The sequence below is a fragment of the Eretmochelys imbricata genome, chromosome 6 (assembly GCF_965152235.1).
Source record: "Eretmochelys imbricata isolate rEreImb1 chromosome 6, rEreImb1.hap1, whole genome shotgun sequence".
NCBI lineage: Eukaryota > Metazoa > Chordata > Testudines > Cheloniidae > Eretmochelys > Eretmochelys imbricata.
The window spans coordinates 3,383,531-3,402,087 of NC_135577.1; the positions used below are offsets into that span (position 1 = coordinate 3,383,531).

The window sequence follows — 18,557 nt, forward strand, 5'->3', positions numbered from 1 at the left end:
CTGCTTTGTTTGGCTTTCTTTGGACTTTGCAAACCCTGAGACAGATTCATCCCAGAATTAACTCCATTGACTTGCGAGTATGATGTGGGGACAGATAAAGGATACATGTAGTCCAATCAATTTATACAGATGTACGATTGTGATGTACTAGTACCCGTTATGAAGTACTAGTGTGATGGGGCTATCAATATTCATAGCACTAGGAAGCTTGCTCACACACTGACATTTGAATATTTATCTGCTCTGGTTAGTCCAGGGAAGTTTTCTCTGAATCATCAATCACTTCAATCCACTTCTTGTGCTCCTAGGAATACTACTTATGATTTTTCCATATATGTGCAAAATGGAATGAAGCTATACTGCCATAACTAAAAAGACATCAAAGTTACTCTATTGATTAACGTCATGATGTTCTTAAACTGGCAATATGTGTGTGGGCCAAACTCATTTGGCTTCCAATGCTATTTTCCTTTCAACACTTCAATACCGGTCCAGGATTGGAAACCCCATAGTGCAATCAAAAACTGCCCGTGAGCAAATGCACATTTTCAATGAGCAGTTAGACATCCAGTTCCCTGGACAACTCCCTGGAATGGGAGTTTGGTGCCTTTTGAATATCCCCACTTAAACTCCTGCAGACTGAGCCAAACATTGACTGAAGTCAATCGGAGTCTTTTCATTGGCTTCAATGAGCTTTGGATCTGTTCCTGGCTGGGGGTGGTTGAAAATTTTCCATCTAAACTTTCTGTTGATGCGGGTGGGAGGCGGGAGGCGGGAGGGGGAAGCAGTGGTTGTCTGGTAGGGGTATTTGGCCATCCGCAGAGGCTGATCATGAGGTCACCTGACAGAGAGTAAGATGCTTATAAAAGGGCAAAAGCTGCTCAATTTGGGCTCTACCTGGCCATGTTTGACCAGCTCAAACTGAGAGGAGCTGTGTGTAGGAGCTAGATGAGGAGGGAGAGGAGCAGTCTTTCTGAACATAGATGTATACACAAGGGGACTCCCAAGGAAAGGATGAGCTAGTGAGGCCCATTGAAGTTAGGATGTGTGTCCTTTTCTGAATGAGCTTGTGCTTTACTGGTGAAGTGTTCACTCTGCCGTGTTAGATTCCTGTTCAGAGTGTCTCTCTCTCTGTGTGTTATATTCTTTACACATACTGTGTGGCCCTATGGGAGAGTTCAGCTGTAACCTAGAAGGCTCACACTGTTTGGTGGCATTGTAGGACAGGGGGTGTTTAAGCTATGGCAGAGTCCGAAAAGTCATCCCTGAGCCCAGGGACTAGGCAGCTAGATAGCAGGTTCTAGCTCTCCAGAAAGGGCGCTAGGCAGAGGGCCTGCACCCTATTGTGTGCCTAGGAACCCCAAGACTGCAGCAGTGACTGGCTCCATTCAATCTCTGGCACCTTAAAACAACTGGGGATCCAAGATGGGATTCCCCTCAACACAAGTCGGTGCATGTCCAGCAAAGGGAGTCAGAGGGGAACTGTGACTAATGCTCCCTTACAATAGTGACCAGACTCTCCCCGAGTTACAAAAATCCGAGATTATGGGAAAAGTTCCGTAAACTAGAAATAGGAGTTTCTTTGGGTTTTTTTTTTGAGCATAATGGTCGGAGATACGTTTCCGACTTACGCAAAACTCGAGGTACACGAGGCATTCTGGAACGGAATGCTTGCGTAAGTCGGGGAGCGTCTGTATTCTTTGCAGCCTCGCAGTCATTCCTGAACATGGGAAACTGAATTTCCAAGATTAACAGTCTTGGATTCCTTTTTTTTTCGAACAAGCCACAGAATACAGTTAAAACAAAGAAATCAGAGCTATGACACAGAGAATTCACTATTAATTCATCACTGGTTTATTGATAAGCACAAATCCCAATAATTATATTAACTGAGAACAAACCTTCCTGTTTATCATCCTTCTAAAGGCATCCTTCATCTCCTTGTTCCTCAAGCTGTAGATCAGGGGATTCAGCATGATAATTATGAGTATATAAAACACAGAGATGATCTTGTCTGGGTCTGTGGTGTAGTCGGAACTGGGTTGTAAATACATGAAGATCACAGTCCCGTAGAAAATTGTTACGGCCATCAGGTGGGAGGCGCAGGTGGAGAAGGTTTTGCATCTGCCCTTGGCAGAGTGGATCTTCAGGATGGCAATGAGGATGTACATGTAGAAGAATAGTACAATGAGAATCGTAGTCATGACCACTATAGTGGACAAGGTGAAATACACTGTGTTAGCGTTGTGGGTGTCGGAGCAGGACAGTTTAAGGATTTGGGGGGATGTCACAGAAGAAATGGTGAATTACATTGGAGTCACAGAAGGACAGGGTAAATTATAAATGGAGTCTGAAGAACCGCGTTCACAAAGCCACATATGTAGGAAGCAACCGCTAGTAACACACACAATATCGTTGACATGATGAGGCTCTAGAGCAAGGGGCTACCAAGGGCTAGGAAGTGATCAGATGCCATTACCGCCACCAGGCAAAGCTTCCTTGTTAGTCTTTAAGGTGCCACAGGACTCCTCATTGTCTTTGCTGAAACAGGCTAACCCAGCTACCCCTCTGAAATATACGGTATTGGTGGGAGTAACATTACATGAGCATTATTATTGATAGTACTTAATTAATTCATTAGAATTAGGCTTAATCCCAACCCCCTTCTGTTAGGTGCTGTACAAACATATAACAAAAAGACAATCTCTGGCCAAAGGAGCTCGTAATGTAAGCTTAAAATAAGAGACAAGAGGTACAGATGGAGAACAGAATAAGGGGACAGAAAGATGATTGAGAATAAAGCTGTATAAAAAGTACAGAGAGCCTTTTTCAGAATTTTATATTTTAAAATATTTTTTATAATTTTAATTGATAATATCAATGTTTATTTTTAAGTCTTTTTGTTTTAAATGTTCAAACCTTTACAGTCGCAAGAAATTATGGGAGATCAGGCAATGGGAGGTCAGACATATTTTTTTTAATGACAGCCAACACTGAGATTCAAAAAGTTAAAGCTTTATAACTGTTAAAACACAAATTGTCAACATCACATGTCAAAATAAATATCCTTAAATCAAACTCTAGTACATTCTCAAGCTGCAATTTTTCTTACTCTTGCCCAGCTGTACATTTCAATTATTGAAAGCAATATTTTTTTCATTGGTTTGTGTGCTTGTGGTGAAATCAACATTTACCAACATTTTTTTGAGAAAAGTCTATTCCTTCCAAGCCTAAGTATATATGATAGCACTGTTGAGAATAGATGTATATAGGACTGGTCTGAGTATAGATGTGATCAATATAAAGACAAGTGCAAAGTACTTCATTCTGGAAGGAAAAATCAAATGCACAAATACAATGTGGGGAATAACCTGCTAGAGAGAAGCGCAGCTGAGGTGGATCTGAGAGTTCAAGCGGATCACAAGTTGAGTATCAGCCAACAATGAGATGCAGTTCTGAAAAAGGCTGTCTGGGGTGTATTATCACAAGTGTTGTATGTAAGACCAAGGCAGTAACTGTTTGGCTCTACTTGGCACTGGTGAGGCTGCAGTTGAAGTTCTGTGTCTAGGTTCAGTAACTGTTTGGCTGTACTTGGCACTGGTGAGGCTGCAGTTGAAGTTCTGTGTCTAGGTTTGGGAGTCACACTTTAGAAAAGATGTGGGCAAATAGGAGAGAGTCCAGAGGGGAAAAACAAAAATGACAAAAGGGGTTTGCAAAATCTGATTTATTAGGAAAGATTTTAAAAAAAATTGGGCATGTCTTGTTTTGAGACAAGACGACTGAGAAGGGACCTAATAACAGTCTTCAACTATGTTAAGGGCTGTTATAAAGGGGATAGAGATTAATTGTGTCAGGCTCACAAAGCCCTTATGAGGCCCAGACACTAAAGAGAGCAAAAGTATTGAATTCTCATAGTGCAAGTTACATACTGAGCATTAATCAGAGCAACACATTAAGAAATTAAAGTTAGAAACAAGTTTTATTTTATTTTAAATCTCAGATAACCTTTCAGGGCAGCATTTCAAATAGATTAATGGTCAAGAAACAAGGAAGGGTGTCTGTTGGAACAACCACATAATGACAGGACATTAGGTAACATTGTTCCCCTCAAGCAATCGTAAAACATAATTTCCACATGCTACATCAGTTCTTTGAGTTTCATTTAATTCCTGTACAACATTTGAGATACACAAATGAAGGCAGTGACACATAGACGATACTCCTCTCCTTCTTCCAATTGTTCTTCTCAATTGACTGGAATTGTCATGGTGAACAAATTAGCTGAGAATGTTTTTCCAGTCTACCACCCTCTTAAGAGCATCCTTAATCTCCTTGTTCCTCAGGCTGTAAATAAGGGGGTTCAGCATGGGGACCACCAGGGTATAAAACACAGCAGAGATTTTCTCCTGTTCCAGCGAGTAGGTGGAACTGGGTTGTATGTGGCTTAAGCTCACAGGTCCATAGAGCATGGTGACAGCTGTCAGATGAGATGCACAGGTGGAGAAGGCTTTCCGCCTGCCCGCAGCGAAACGGATCCTCAGGATAGAGAAGAAGATGTACAGATAAGAGATGATGATAATCAGGAGGGTGGACGTGGCAAGAACCACAGAGAACATTATGAGCAAAATCTCATTGATGCGGTTATCAGAGCAGGCGAGCTTCAGCAATGGGTTAGTGTCACAAAAGTAATGATTGATGACGTTGGGCCCGCAGAATGACAACCTCAGCAAGCCACATGTGTGGGTCAGTGAGTTCACGAGCCCCCCTACATATGAGCCGGCCACTAGACGAAAACAGACTCTCTTAGACATAACAGCAGTGTACAGCAGAGGGTTACAGATGGCTACATAGCGGTCACATGCCATCACGGCCAGCAGAAACCCTTCTGTGGTCACAAAAACAGCGAAGGAGAAGTGTTGGGCAATACAGGCAGAGTAAGAAATGCTTTTACTCCCCACTAAGAAATTCACCAGCATCCTCGGAGCAAAGACTGAGGAATAGCAAAGGTCAATGACAGACAGGTTACTGAGGAAGAAGTACATGGGGGTGTGGAGTCGGGGATCAACCCTGATCAACATGATCATCCCGAGATTCCCCACCAGCGTAAGAATATAGATCACCAGAAACACCGCAAAGAGGGGTATCTGCAACGCCTCACGATCTGTCAACCCCAGGAGGATGAACTGGGTCACCATGCTGTGATTGCCCTCAGCCATTTATACAGGGGTACATGAAACCATACCTGCCGGGATAACAAGAGAAAGCAGCGTGGAAGAAGGAAATTTCATGGCATGAATTAAATCTGAATGACACCACTGGGCTTGAGAGTCGGTAGTGAATATCTTACAGGAAACCAGCCACCCTGATGTCTGGGAAAAGTTGAGATGGAATTTTTGATTTACACTCCCTTTTCATGAGGACTGGGATTTTCAAAGCTGTCTAGGAGATTTTGACATCCCAGTCTCCATAAAATTGACTGGAATTAGGCATCCAGTTCCCCTTGGGGAATTTCCAAATTCAAGCACATTCTTACAAATTTTCCCCAATGAAATATACCTGCATGAGTTATGAGTTTACTTTATATTGTCTGCTCACTAAGGGTAAGTTAGAAAGCTCTCGTACTTGGGATCCTATTCTCTGGGTTCAGACTCCTCCCAGATAACCTTTTAGATGACTACAGCATCTCAGTCGTGTCCCAGTCACTTGGTTACTGCTGCTTCATAACATATCCTCTGTTGATAATCCCAAGCGTTTGAAAACCAGGAACCAGGCTTCCAAAAATCATGCGATTGGTTTAAAATCTTGAGATCATTTTAAAATAATACAGAAAGGGTTTAGAAAGGGTAGATCCATCTTTAGGATATATAGGGTCCTAAGAAGTATTTTTAAACCCTGTGCCCAATGGCAGCCTTAAGGGGATGACAGCAATTTTTTTAGAGTTGTGATTTTATAATCTTCAGCAACATACTGATGAAATATTTTTAAAGCAGATTTTAAACGTAGCTCCGGTAGACTAACATGTTCTGAGTAAATATTACAGTGATGCACAACTGTTTTTGTCAGTAAATTCGGAAACTGACAGTATATACCCAGGAGCTGGCAAATGCCCATTAAATGGTTCCATTACCACTTTAATGGCTCTTTAAGAATTTCAATGTTGTGCTAATAGGTCTGGCAGGCTGGAGGCTTTTTCACTTTTAAGTTAACTGGATCCCTTCCAGAGGAAGACTCACCAGGCTGCAGCAGCCACCAGCAACAGGGATAGGAAGAGGCAGGTAGGTGGATATTAAGACTCAGGGGTGGCCCAAATTTTCAGGTGCCCTACACAGCTGTGTTTGCTGCCTATGCCTAAGGGTTGTCCGGAGAGAAGGGCAGGGAAAGATTTTGTTTTGTGCAAGATTTTGTTATTTCAGAATTTGTTGGGTTAGGACCAAACCCCCAGTATTTGAAAAGTCTCTGAAAAAGGGAACGGATCCCTGGAGCCATGGACCCTGGAAATTTTGGGTGTCCCCACCCCCCAGGGCAATGGCATGTGTAGCAGCTCCAAGGCCGTGGACTCTGGTTGCTAGCAGGCCACATGGCAAGTTGCCAAGGAGCTGGGCAGGTGAACTAGCAGAAACCAGGCAGGATTCTCATGTAGGCAGAGTTTCCCCAATTCCGTGGTGCTGCAGTGAAATTGGCCCGTCTTCGAGAAATGTTTCAATTTCATTCAGTCAGCAAATTGCAATGGAACAATGTTTCTGGGCCCTGAAGGGGGTCACGTTTCCAAGCTTTTCTTAGCAACTCTGAGGGCTAGAAACATACTTAAAAAATCTGAGATTCTTAAGTGATCACATGGCTGAAGGAGCTGGGGCTTTAAGAGAAGCACCAAATATCATGAGAATTGGCAACTGTGCCTTCGGTCTATGCTTTCCTTCTCTAGGAGCTTTCTGGCCACTTGTCTCCAGTCCCAACTGCTTACACCTACTAGTGGTACACACTGCCAGGTCCTTCATCTCTCTGGGCCATTCGCCATGACACAGGAGTATGAGGTAGACAGGAAATGGTGAAGGAATAATGTTGGCACAGAAGCGACGATGGGAAGCTGTGTGCAAAGCAAGGCTCTGAAGGAGGGAGGCAGGATGCCTGGAAAAGGTAGCATACAGGGAATGCCGGAAGCCACAGGTGAGAGAATAAGATAAATGGAGAAGTTGCTGTGTAGACAAGGAGTGTGAGAAGAATGGGGAGGAAGAGAGAAAGAAGGAAGAAAGAAGGCTGAAGAGACATGAAGCCAAAACTATATAACACCTCAAAAGTGAGGCTTTCTCCATTTGCTTCCTTCTTCTGGCTCCCCCTTCCCCATTTCATCACACACAAACAGCTTCTTTTCAATCCAAGGCCCTTCACAGGCTCTCAACACCTTGAGGATCCTCTGCTATTGCAATGTCATCTACCACCTCCTCCTTTCCAATGCTACCCACTGGTCACATTTTTCAAACAAACACAAAGATGTCTGGAGCTGCTGCAGTGCAAATAATTATTGTTATTTGCCCCTTATGGTGAGAGATCGGCCACACCACAACCCACTGGATCCAAGTGTCTGTCCTCCCCCTCCCCCACCCCCACTCACATCCATACACAACACTGGATAATGGTCAGACTGGCGCTAGGGGCATTAGTCTGAGATCGGCCTTTTAAGTCCTGGCTCTGCTACAGAATACCTGTGTGATTTCGGACAAAGATTTCCTCTTTGCCTCAATTCCCTCTTTATTAAATTTGGATAATAAACCTTCCTTTCACCCACCCTCTTCTGTCTTGTTTCTTAGCCTATAAGCTCTTGAGGGCAGGAACTCTCTCTTACTATGTGTTTTCGGTGAACCCAGTACAGTGGGGGCACTGATCTCTAACTGATAACACAACAACAATAAATACAAGTTTTACAACCCTGACTTATCTCTATAATTGGCTGTAACCAAAGCCCAGAATCTGAAAATCATCAAAGGTTACAGAAGTTGGATCTGAATCTGATTCCACATCTCTGAAGTGTGTAACTCAGATGCATCTCTATGTACAATACTGGATTCTTACCTAGTATCCACCTGGACCTTTCAGGCTCTTTTTCATGAACCATGTCCGTTTTCACTGTTATTTATCCTGAGACAGAAAAAATGAACAAACAAACAATATCTGTCTCAAGTTGCCAAAAGGTTGACTACACTAACATCACACGTCTAAGTAAATGGAGAAAATGAAAAGTTATGTCTACGAATCAGAAGGGAAGAAAAATACTTATCCCACCTCCACTGAAGGAAAGAGGTATTGAACCATAGCTGCTGGTGGATGAAAGTGTTCACTCACTCTTCATTCCTAAGGAACATGTTAAGGCACCACAAACCTTATATATTCATTTCTGTGGCATTTAGGGATCAAGTCTCTGAAGTACGTTACACCTTCAATTATAGTCTCAAGCCAGGCATAGAGGGGCTCATTACAATGCCCTCCGTGGTGCCCTATCTTACCTCCAAATGATGCACATGCTAAGTAGCTTTCTTTATTATTCTTTGCTTAGTTTTACAGAAAGCTCTCACTGTTTTGCTAAGCCACAACAGAGGTCTCAGGGGCAGTGTAACTGAAAATGAATGGCTAAGTCTGTCTTTCCGTATGGAGGAGTCGGTGAATTCAGTGTCAAAGTTACGCTTAAAAGAAATCCAGACATGTTAAACTATGGAAAGAGCACAGTTACAGCAATCAAACAACTTTAACTTTGTAAAGCACTAATTGTAAGGCTTGGCATCCACACAGAGCAGAGTTTACCACTCCTCATGGGGTAAAATTGATTTTTCATACATTTTAAGGCCAGAAGAGGACAATATGATCATCTAATCTGACCTCCCGCATAACAAAACCTTGTCCAATAATTTCTGTATCAAGCTCAAATTTTATTATTATTATTATTATTATTATTATTATTTTAGCTCTAACACATCATTTAGCTAGGTATCCAGTTGGGAAGACTTCAAGTGACAGACAATCCACCATTAACAGGAGTGTTGTAAGCAAGCCACAAGAAGTAATGCTTCCACTCTACAAAGCTCTGATAAGACCTCAACTGGAGTATCATGTCCAGTTCTGGGCACTACATTTCAGGAAACATGGGGACAAATTGGAGAGAGTCCAGAGAAGAGCAACAAAAATGATTAAAGGTCAAGAAAACATGACCTATGAGGGAAGATTGAAAGAATTCGGTTTGTTTAGTCCGGAAAAGAGAAGACTGAGAGGGGACATGTTAACAGTTTTCAAATACTTAAAAAGGTTGTTACAAGGAGGAAGGAGAAGAAATTATTCTTCTTAACCTCTGATGGTAGGACAAGAAACAGTGGGTTTAAATTTCAGCAAGGGAGGTTTAGGTTGGACGTTAGAAAAAAATTCCTAATGGTCAGGGTGGTTAAGCCCTGGAATAAACTGCCTGGTGGGTTCTGGAATCTCCATCGTTGGAGATTTTTCAGAGCAGGTTAGGCAAACACCTGTCAGGGATGTTCTTGGTGGTGCTTGCTCCTGCTACGAGCTCAGGGAGCTGGACTTGATGACATCTCAAGGTCCCTTCGAATTCTGTGATTCTATCATGGCCTGGGTGATGCTTTTTCTTAAGATGGCTGGTGCTGGTGGCTGGGGGTGGCTCTGTCTTTTGCCTTCTTCCTCTGCCTGCACAGTTCTCAGCTCTAGGATACCACTGCTTCGGTAGGCCACGCAGCTGGCTCCCCTGCCCTGGGTCTGAGCTGTATTGCGGCAAGGGAGCAAGATAAAATCTCCACTGTGTTTGGGTGAGGGCAGAAAAGGGGTAGCAGCAGCCAGAGGCAGAAGGAACAAATTGCATGAAAAAGAGGGGAAATGTTTGAGTATTCCAATCATGGATTTAGGGAAACCTAATTTAGGCTCCTCCCTGTGAAAGGGAAAGGAAAAGTGAAGTGCTTCAGGAAGATCAATATTTTCAGAATGAAATGGTTCAATTTTTTTGTTTCAAAAGGACATTTGGCTTCAGAATTTTATTTCATATTTTACAGGATTGTGTCTTTTATGTTATGTGGCACACAAGCAGAGAAGTTAGAGAAAACATAAAATACTCTTGCTGGAAGTTCACAATGTCTCTCTAATTTGTTTCTCAGGAGCCAGAACAATAACATGTAAGAACCCAAAAATCAGAGAGAGAGAATGTAGGCTGCTGACTATAACAGAGAGGCACAACTCACTGGGTACCTGCTGACTGACTGCTGCTACGCCCTGATTGCGTGCTGCCCTACTGAGCTCTCTAACATGGAAGCAGGTCCAGGAACCATGCCCCAAATTTAAACTCACAATTTCAACACAATCACAAATACACCAGAGCATTAACATTTTCTGTTTTACGAGGTCTCTCCTTGTTTTGGAACACTGGTTTCGAAACATGCCATGGGGAATTTGAATCAAATTTCAGCTACTAATTTGCACGTGTGTGGAATCACCATTAATGTGTTTTCTATGTTGTTGGTTCCTTTAGGAAACTGGCAAAACCAGGAGCACTGGGAAAACCTGTTTCCCTGCCCCTCCCCCCATGCACATTTGCTGCCCACTGGTGCTGCCTGAGCAGTAGCATTGTGACATCAGAGATAACCCACCACTCAGCGCTCCCTGCCTCCAGCTCCTTGTCACACCTGGGGAGAATGACTAGCCCCCTGGCTGCCATGGCAACAGCTACCTTTGACAACTGCTTATCCCCTTATGACCAGAACATCATCACAGAAAGGAAGTTTGTAATGAAACAGGACCAGATTTGGGTAAGCAGGACAGCCTCCTGCTGTGCTCATTTGGGTTTGTACTGTAGTACGGTACAGTGTTTCTTCTCAAAGGACAATTGTTTGCTACTTTACTTAGTAAGGGCTCACTGAAAATAAAATGCAAAATTCCAGCTCTTTTTCTTGGATGTTGTTTATCTGCTTCTTACAAATTGATGATTATAGCTTAGAATTTTCACTGAAACTGAAGTTGCATAAAATGAGGAGTTTTTTAATACAGTTTAATTTACTTACTTTCTATACTGTGATCAACACAGCATTGAGTGGTGAAACAGGGATTTTCACAGAGATAAGAATGGCAATAAAATATATACTGAAAACAACACTTGAGTAAGAGCTTCATTGTTTAAATAGCACATATATAAAATATTTTCTTTCTATTAAAAACAAACAAACAAACAAAAACCCCTTCATTTAACGTTACTTAAGTTGGCTTTCATCAATAACTGAAACCATACATAATTAAGAAATACAAAGTCAAGGTTTTAAAAAGGATTAAAAGGTTACAAACTTTAGCATGCTCAGGTTAGCAAATATCCAAATAAATGTTGCCCTGGCACCCTTAATTTAGTCCTCTTGTGCTTTTGCATGATGATACAGACTTTAATTGCATGATCCCATATTATTTTTTTTTCCCTCTGGACCTCTTCCTTATTCAGTACACAGGATTTTTGGCTCTGGGGCTGTGTATTGAAGGAGTCTGTTGTCTGTAGAATCCCTGCCTCATTTACTGCAGAGTTAATGTTGCATGGGCAATGCTCATTCTGGTATTTCCTAACCTGAGTTTGCAGCTTTTTGGTTCTTTGTGCATTTCCTAATTTTTATGGCTTACTTTACTGACAAGACCAACCTTTATCACAAAGGGTTTTTTTTTTGGTGTGTGCATGATGTATCCATGATTTATCTGTCCAGTATCAACAGTGTGTGCTTTACAAGGCAGAAAAGGTAAGGACACTCCCTAATTCAAAGACCCTCTGGTCGAAGGAAGACTGAAAAATACAAAGAAAGCAGGGTATATAAGAACTAGCAATTTCTTTTTCTTTTGATGAATAATCATTAGTATTATTAAAGAAAGTGTGGTGCATTGGGGAACTTGCGTGGTGAGGATGTTCCATGCAGAGGAAGCAATTTGAAAACACACAGGGAATGGAATGGGAGAAAGAAACACATGGTATTGATGCTAGCTGGTAAAGCAGAAAGTGAGGGAGATAATGTAGAAAAGACCTAGATTTTTGATTATGGCCTGTCTCTGTAAATAGCCCTGTACTGGGGTGGTTTGGCATTTTAAGGAGTGGAGGCCTGAGCTCAGCCAACCCTAGCAGCTAAGGAGGCCCACCTGAATCTGGATTAGTGGATTCTCTTACTGATCAGCAGGAAGCACAAGAGAAAGTGTCTGAGAGAGTTGCAGGAGCTGCAGAGAAAGGAAGGAGCAGCAAGGAAGGCTAGAGACAGAGAGTTTGGCAATAACCTTGGAGGAAAGACCCCGAGAGCAGAGACTAAGGCCAGCAGTAAAATTGTCTTATGCTGTTATGCTCCTTTTTATTTGTTGTCTCTTGGAAATAGGTTGAGCAGACAGCACGTGTGAAAAATTGGGACAGGGGTGAGGAGTAATAGGAGCTCTTAGAAAAAAAAACCCCAAGAATCGGGACTGTCCCTATAAAATCCGGACATCTGGTCACCCTACTTGGAAAATAAATAAAACCTGGCTGGAAGGGCTGGCGAGACCGATCTGTTGTAAGTGCAGCTGTGGAGCCTGGAGGAGGGAGAGATGGATGGCAGAGTTCTGCAGGACCACTCAGGCCACCAGGGGGTGCTTGGGAGGAGGTCATGAGCAGGGGAGGAGTGGGGTTTGGGAGGAGACTGCTCTACAACAGGGCTAAATGGGAACCCTGAATTAGTGCACCCACCAGCTTTCCTGATGTTTCAAGTTCTAGACTCCAAACTGGTCGGAAGGTGACTGTTCAGAACCATCCATAAGACACATTTAATTGGGCTGCGAAGTTTCACAGACACAAGGTCATGTTCCCAGAGTTCAAATAAATTGGAAAACCAACATTGTACATTGCAAATGGCACCCTGGGCCAGCAAAGAGAATGGAACATGGCAGGTACCACTGTGGGAGCAGGGATGCTGCATGCTGGGGACCAAGTCATGCTCTCCGCCACACAGTTACAGCCCCTTGGGAATCAGTGATGAGAATGATGGGTCTAAGTTAGCTGTTACAACTCAAGGAAGTGATCTCGGAGTCATTGTGGACAGTTCTCTGAAAACATCCACTCAATGTGAAGTGGCAGTCAAAAAAGAGAACAGACTGGTGGGAATAATTAAAAAACAGGACAGAAAATATCTTGCCTCTATATTAATCCATGGTACGCCCACATCTTGAATACTGTGTGCAGATGTGGTCGCCGCATCTCAAAAAAGATATATTGGAATTGGAAAAGATTCAGAAAAAGGCAACAAAAATGATTAAGGGTATGGAACGGCTTCCATGTGAGGAGAGATTAATAAGACTGGAGCTTTTCAGCTTGAAAAAGAGATGACTAAGGGGGGGAATGGTTGAGGTCTATACAATCATGACTGGTGTAGAGAAAGTAGTTAAGGAAGTGTTGTTTACTACTTCTAATAACACAAGAACTTGGGGTCACCAAATGAAATGAATAGGCAGCAGGTTTAACACAAATAAAAGGAAGTATTTCTTCACACAATGCACAGTCAACCTGTGGAACTCCTTGCCAGAAGATATTGTGAAAGCCAAGACTATTACAGGGTTCAAAAAAGAACTAGATACACTCATGGAGGATTGGTCCATCATTGGTGCAGATTAGCCAGGCTGGGCAGGGATGGTGTCCCTTGTCTCTGTTTGCCAGAAGCTGGGAATGATCAACAAAGGACGGATCACTTGATCATTACCTTTTCTGTTCATTCCCTCTGGGCACCTGGCACTGGCTACTGTTGGAAGACAGGACACTGGGCTAGATGGACCTTTGGTCTGACCCACTATGTCCATTCTTATGTTCTTATGTAATGATGTTAAACCTACTCAGGGCCATTACACCAGCACAGTATAGCCACAAAATAGTGCAGTCTGGCCACACCCTGTCACAACTGGGCCCTGATTTTCTTCAAATGCTTTCACGTCTATCCACAGCTTTATTCCATAGCTTGTCTCTCTTCCTTTTAATGCTCATTTCTGAATCAGCTAGTGGATCATTTTCAAAGCATCTGGCCTATGGAATCCTTCATGTCTCAATCCAGAGTTTAGGATATTTGCCACAGAGGAGGAAAGGAAGGGGCAGGTCTTTGGGAATTGATATGAAACAAATTTCTTATTAATTCAACTCCCCTCCCTTCTATCTCCTTTTCATGCAAAAATGCCCTGTGCTATGAATGTCAGGTTTAGTATCTACTAGAAAGGAAACACACATACCACACCAAAAGCGTTCTGATGGCTCGGTTATAAGAATGTTCTTATTGATAATGATAACCATTTTCTACATCTGTCTGAGCCACATCACTGGACTCTTATTGAGGGGTGACATCTTATTCCTGCAGTAGTGAATGGGACAGCTCATGTGGATCAGCATTCACCAACATAAGTAAGATATTTGCAATATATCTAAAGCACATATATGGCTCCAGCTACTGCAACAATTGAGTATCTCACAACCTTCTCATGACTGTGTCCTCAGAACACCTCTGTGAAATAAGGACGTGCTATTAGCCCCATTTTACAGAATTTCAAATGGGGGGCGGCTAAGTTACTTGTCCAAGGTCACACAGCAAATCTGTGGCAGAGATAGGAATTTAACTCAACTTCTAAATTCCAGGCTAGCACCCAGACTGCCGGCCCTTCCTTCCTGTTTGACCTTTTGCTCTCAGTATTGATCAAAGTATTTGTTCACCTGCTGCAACACTAGAAATGCTCTTGGGTATAAACATAATGATGATAATCAAATATATTGGGAATATGTAAATACCAGCATCTGAAGACATACTTTGAACGTCAGTTGTAATGGGCATAGTTAGCACACAAGTATAGTTTTGTGTCTGTAGAATGAAACTTTATGCTCCTTAACCCTTTTTCTGCCGTTCTTTGGGAACTCTCTTTTCTTGCAGCTAGTGAGACTGAGAGAGCCTTGCATTGTATTGGAGCATCTTGGCAAGACCCCCAGTTCCTGGCTCAGGATGGGAGGAGATATAAGCAGAGATGACTCTTCCCAACAAGGAAGAGTTAAGTAGTGCATCAAATTCTATGCCTTGATCTGAAGTCAATGGAAAGCTGTCATTGAGTTCAGCACCTTTGGCTCAGGCTCTTATGCCATCGTTAAGCCAGTGAAATCTATAAAGTTATTCCAGATTTATACGTGTCTTGTTAAGCCCAGGCTTTCGTTCAGTGTCTCCACTTCCACACTGCTATGGGATGTGCGAATAGCTGCTGAAAGAAATGTCATATTCTGAACAGAGAAAACAGGGTTATTGTTCTGTATCATTATAGGTCAGAGATCAAGATGTGTTGGGAAGACATAAAGAGACTCAGATTCCTGGATTTTTTTAAAGTGACTTAAACATGCTGAAAGGAACAATACCTTCATCTAGTTGAACTTACTTCATAACACAGGCACAAGTCCCTCACCCCTTAATTTATCCATCGAGCCCATGAATTCTCTTTGAGCTATAGTATATGATATAGAAAGATATATCGCCTTGATTTTAAGACATTACGTGATGGAACATCTGCCACAATAATAAGTAATTTCTTCCAATAATTAATTACCCTCAGGAAGAAAAGGTGCACCTCATATCTTGACTGAGTTTATTTAGCTTCCAGCCACTGAATTTTATGCCTCTGTCTGCAGAATTGAAGATCCTTACCCGATTGGAAATCTTTGTCCCACACAGGCACATATATAGGATGCTTAAGGCACTTCTTGACCTTCCCTTGGATAAACTAAGTAATAAAAATAAGATGTATCAGTAGAACTCCTTATTTGCAGGGCCAGATCTTCATTTGCTGTCATTTGTGTAGCTCCTTTGACTTCAAGTGACTTCAATGAAAGTATATAACAACCTAGGGTCTGGAACTCAGTTCCTAAAACACAAGCCAATGTTTGAGGTGTATAAGAAGAATTTCAGCTGTCAGCAGTAGAGCTGTGCAGAGGACAGTGATTGCCAGGGGATGTTGTGAGGCCAAAAGTATAACTGGGTTTTTAAAAGAATTAGATAAGTTCTTGGAGGATCGGTCCATCAATAGCTATTAGCCAGGATGGTCAGGGATGCAATCCCATGCTATAGATGTCCCTAAACTTCTGACTGACAGAAGCTGGGAGTGGATGACAGGGGATGGATCACTGGATAATTGCCCTGTTCTGTTCATTCTCTCTGAATCATCTGACATTGGCCATTGTGGAAGACAGGTCACTTGGCTTGATGGACCATTGGTCTGACGCCGTATGACTAGTCTTATGGTTTTAAGTGATGGGCTGGGTGATGCTTTCTGTTAAGATGGCTGGTGCTGGAGCTGGGTGTGGCTCTGTTCTTTGCCCCCTTCCTGTGCTTGCACAGCTCTAGGATTCCGCTGCTTCTGTAGGACATGCAGGAGGCTCCCCAGCCTTTAAAATTGCTCTGTCCCCTGCCCTGGCTCTGAGCTGTGTTTTGGGCTCAGATAAAACCAAACGGTGTATGGGTGAGGGCAGAAAGGGGCTGGCAGCAGACAGAGGCAGAAGGGAACAAATTACATGAAAAAGAGGGAAATGTTTGACTGGGTGTCATGGGTCTGAAAGGCAGCGGGCCTAGGGGTTAGGCTGGGATTCCACAGATTAGTTCAATCTCTCCATTTCCTGAGGGGAGCTCTGCTGCGTCATACGTATGAAATCAAAAAATCTTAGCAGGAGCCTGGCAGGTGGTTAAAACTTGCCCGTAGTTCAATGTTCTCACTTTTACAGTCGTGACTGGAGGTGCAAACTGAGACCAGAGCCCCGTTGTGCTGAACACACAGCCACACCACAGTGACTCACTAGCTCTCTGAGGACATGTCTACACTGCAGTGTAAACCCTGGGCTAGTAGAACTCACATTTGCAGAGCCTGAGTTTGTTAACCTCGGGTTTGAGAATCTACACTCATTTGTAACTCCAGGTTAGGGATTGTTGTACCCTGGATCCCAAACTGGGGCTCCAGCATCTACACGGCATTATGTGATCCCCATTTCAAACACCCAGATCCCAGAGTTCCTGGCACACTTCCAAAATGTGACCACTCTAGCTCTTTGTTCGTGGTGCAGTGTGGGAACACTTTATTGTCCAGAGGACAAAGAAACTCAGCCTTTGGGATATTTTTGGCTGAATCCCAGAGCAGGAGTCCAGAGGGGCTGTGTCTACACTGCAAACCAATAAAAAATGTAAACCCTGGGTTTTAGCTTTACTCAGGCTTAGACCTTCTATCACTGTGGGGTCCTCGGACCCAGGCTTTGAGCCCTTGGTTAGTGTAATTTATGTGGAGATGGAAGGGTGCTTGAGTTGACTTGAGCATGAGTTCAAATCCTGGGCTTACATTGCAGTGTGGACATACCCTGAGGTGACTGGTGCTTTAGGTATTCACTGTTGTAATTCGCCATGCCCAAAAGTTTCAGAAATGGCCAGTGATTTTGGTGCCCAACTTCAGTCCCCTCGATCCCTCATTTCCAGAAATAAAAGATCCATCACTCCAGCTGAAGTCAAGGGGAGCTGCAAGTACTCAGCACTTAGGAAAATAGGGCCCAAGGTCTTTTACATTGAGATCTCAATAACTGTGGCATTCACCAACAATGACTATCCTTGAAAATGTGTCTGTATGTGTTTGTGAGTTTAGGAGTTGCAATTAAAGACCAGGTAATTTAGGTGACCAAAGAGTTATGTGCATGTGTGTGGGGTGAGGGCGGGGGAGATTTTTGGTGTGAGTACTGACAAAATATTATATCTGAGTGAGCATTCATGACATTCTCCCTTTCAACAGACAAAGTTTTCAACATAATTACATGGACACAAGTGTCTCCAGGAAAACAGATGAGTTGGGCTGTGGATCTGACTGAAGCAAAATCACAAAATTTATTTGAAAAAATGTCTGTCAATGTTTTTGGAGTATCAAACCAGCCCTGGTTATTGCTCATGACTCCATGGTTGCAGTGTGAACTTTTCCCTTTTATTCAGTAATTCTAAGCAATATTTGAATCACACTCTTACATCTTACACTGAAAAATCAATTTCAAAGTATTTTACTATCCGTACAGGGGAGCCAAACCATCATTTAATAACTGACATGGCCTTTTTATGCACATAAGGTGTCTACTCAGAAAAGCATCTCAGTCTGAGGCAGCACTTAAATACATGTTTAACTTTAAACATATGGTTACGTCCCACTGAAGCCGAAGGGAGACATACTTAAAGATGTGCTTATGGACTTTCTGAATCAGAGCACATGGCCTAGTTTACACTAAGGGAACAGGTCAATCAAAGCTACATAATTTGAGTTGTGTTAGTAGTGTCACTCAAATAGACGTAGCTTAGATCTACTTTTTGCTGGATCCACACTTCACTGAGTCTACAGAAGAAACTCTTCTGTTGACTCCCCTTACTCATCTCATTCTGGTGGAGTACCAGAGTCAATGGGAGAGCAATCGGGGTCGATCCAGTGAGTCTTCACTAAACCTGCTAAATTGTCCCCCAGTGGATCGATCGCCACAACATTGATACACCCCATAGTGGAGCCAAACC

At 42.8% G+C, this 18,557-nt stretch overlaps 1 protein-coding gene and 1 pseudogene across 1 annotated transcript; both read right to left on the bottom strand.

The window, feature by feature from the left end:
• Positions 1-1,880: 1,880 nt before the first annotated feature.
• On the bottom strand, positions 1,881-2,422 carry LOC144265926 (olfactory receptor 5AR1-like; annotated as a pseudogene).
• Positions 2,423-4,277: 1,855 nt separating this feature from the next.
• LOC144266320 (olfactory receptor 5J3-like) lies at positions 4,278-5,216 on the bottom strand. The gene has a single exon (XM_077819769.1). It carries the CDS (start codon positions 5,214-5,216, stop codon positions 4,278-4,280), a length of 939 nt encoding a protein of 312 aa, XP_077675895.1.
• Between the last annotated feature and the right edge of the window lie 13,341 nt (positions 5,217-18,557).

Coding starts and splice junctions, on each gene's coding strand:
- LOC144266320 (XM_077819769.1), bottom strand. CDS start 5,216: ATGGCTGAGGGCAATCACAGCATGGTGACCCAGTTCATCCTCCTGGGG.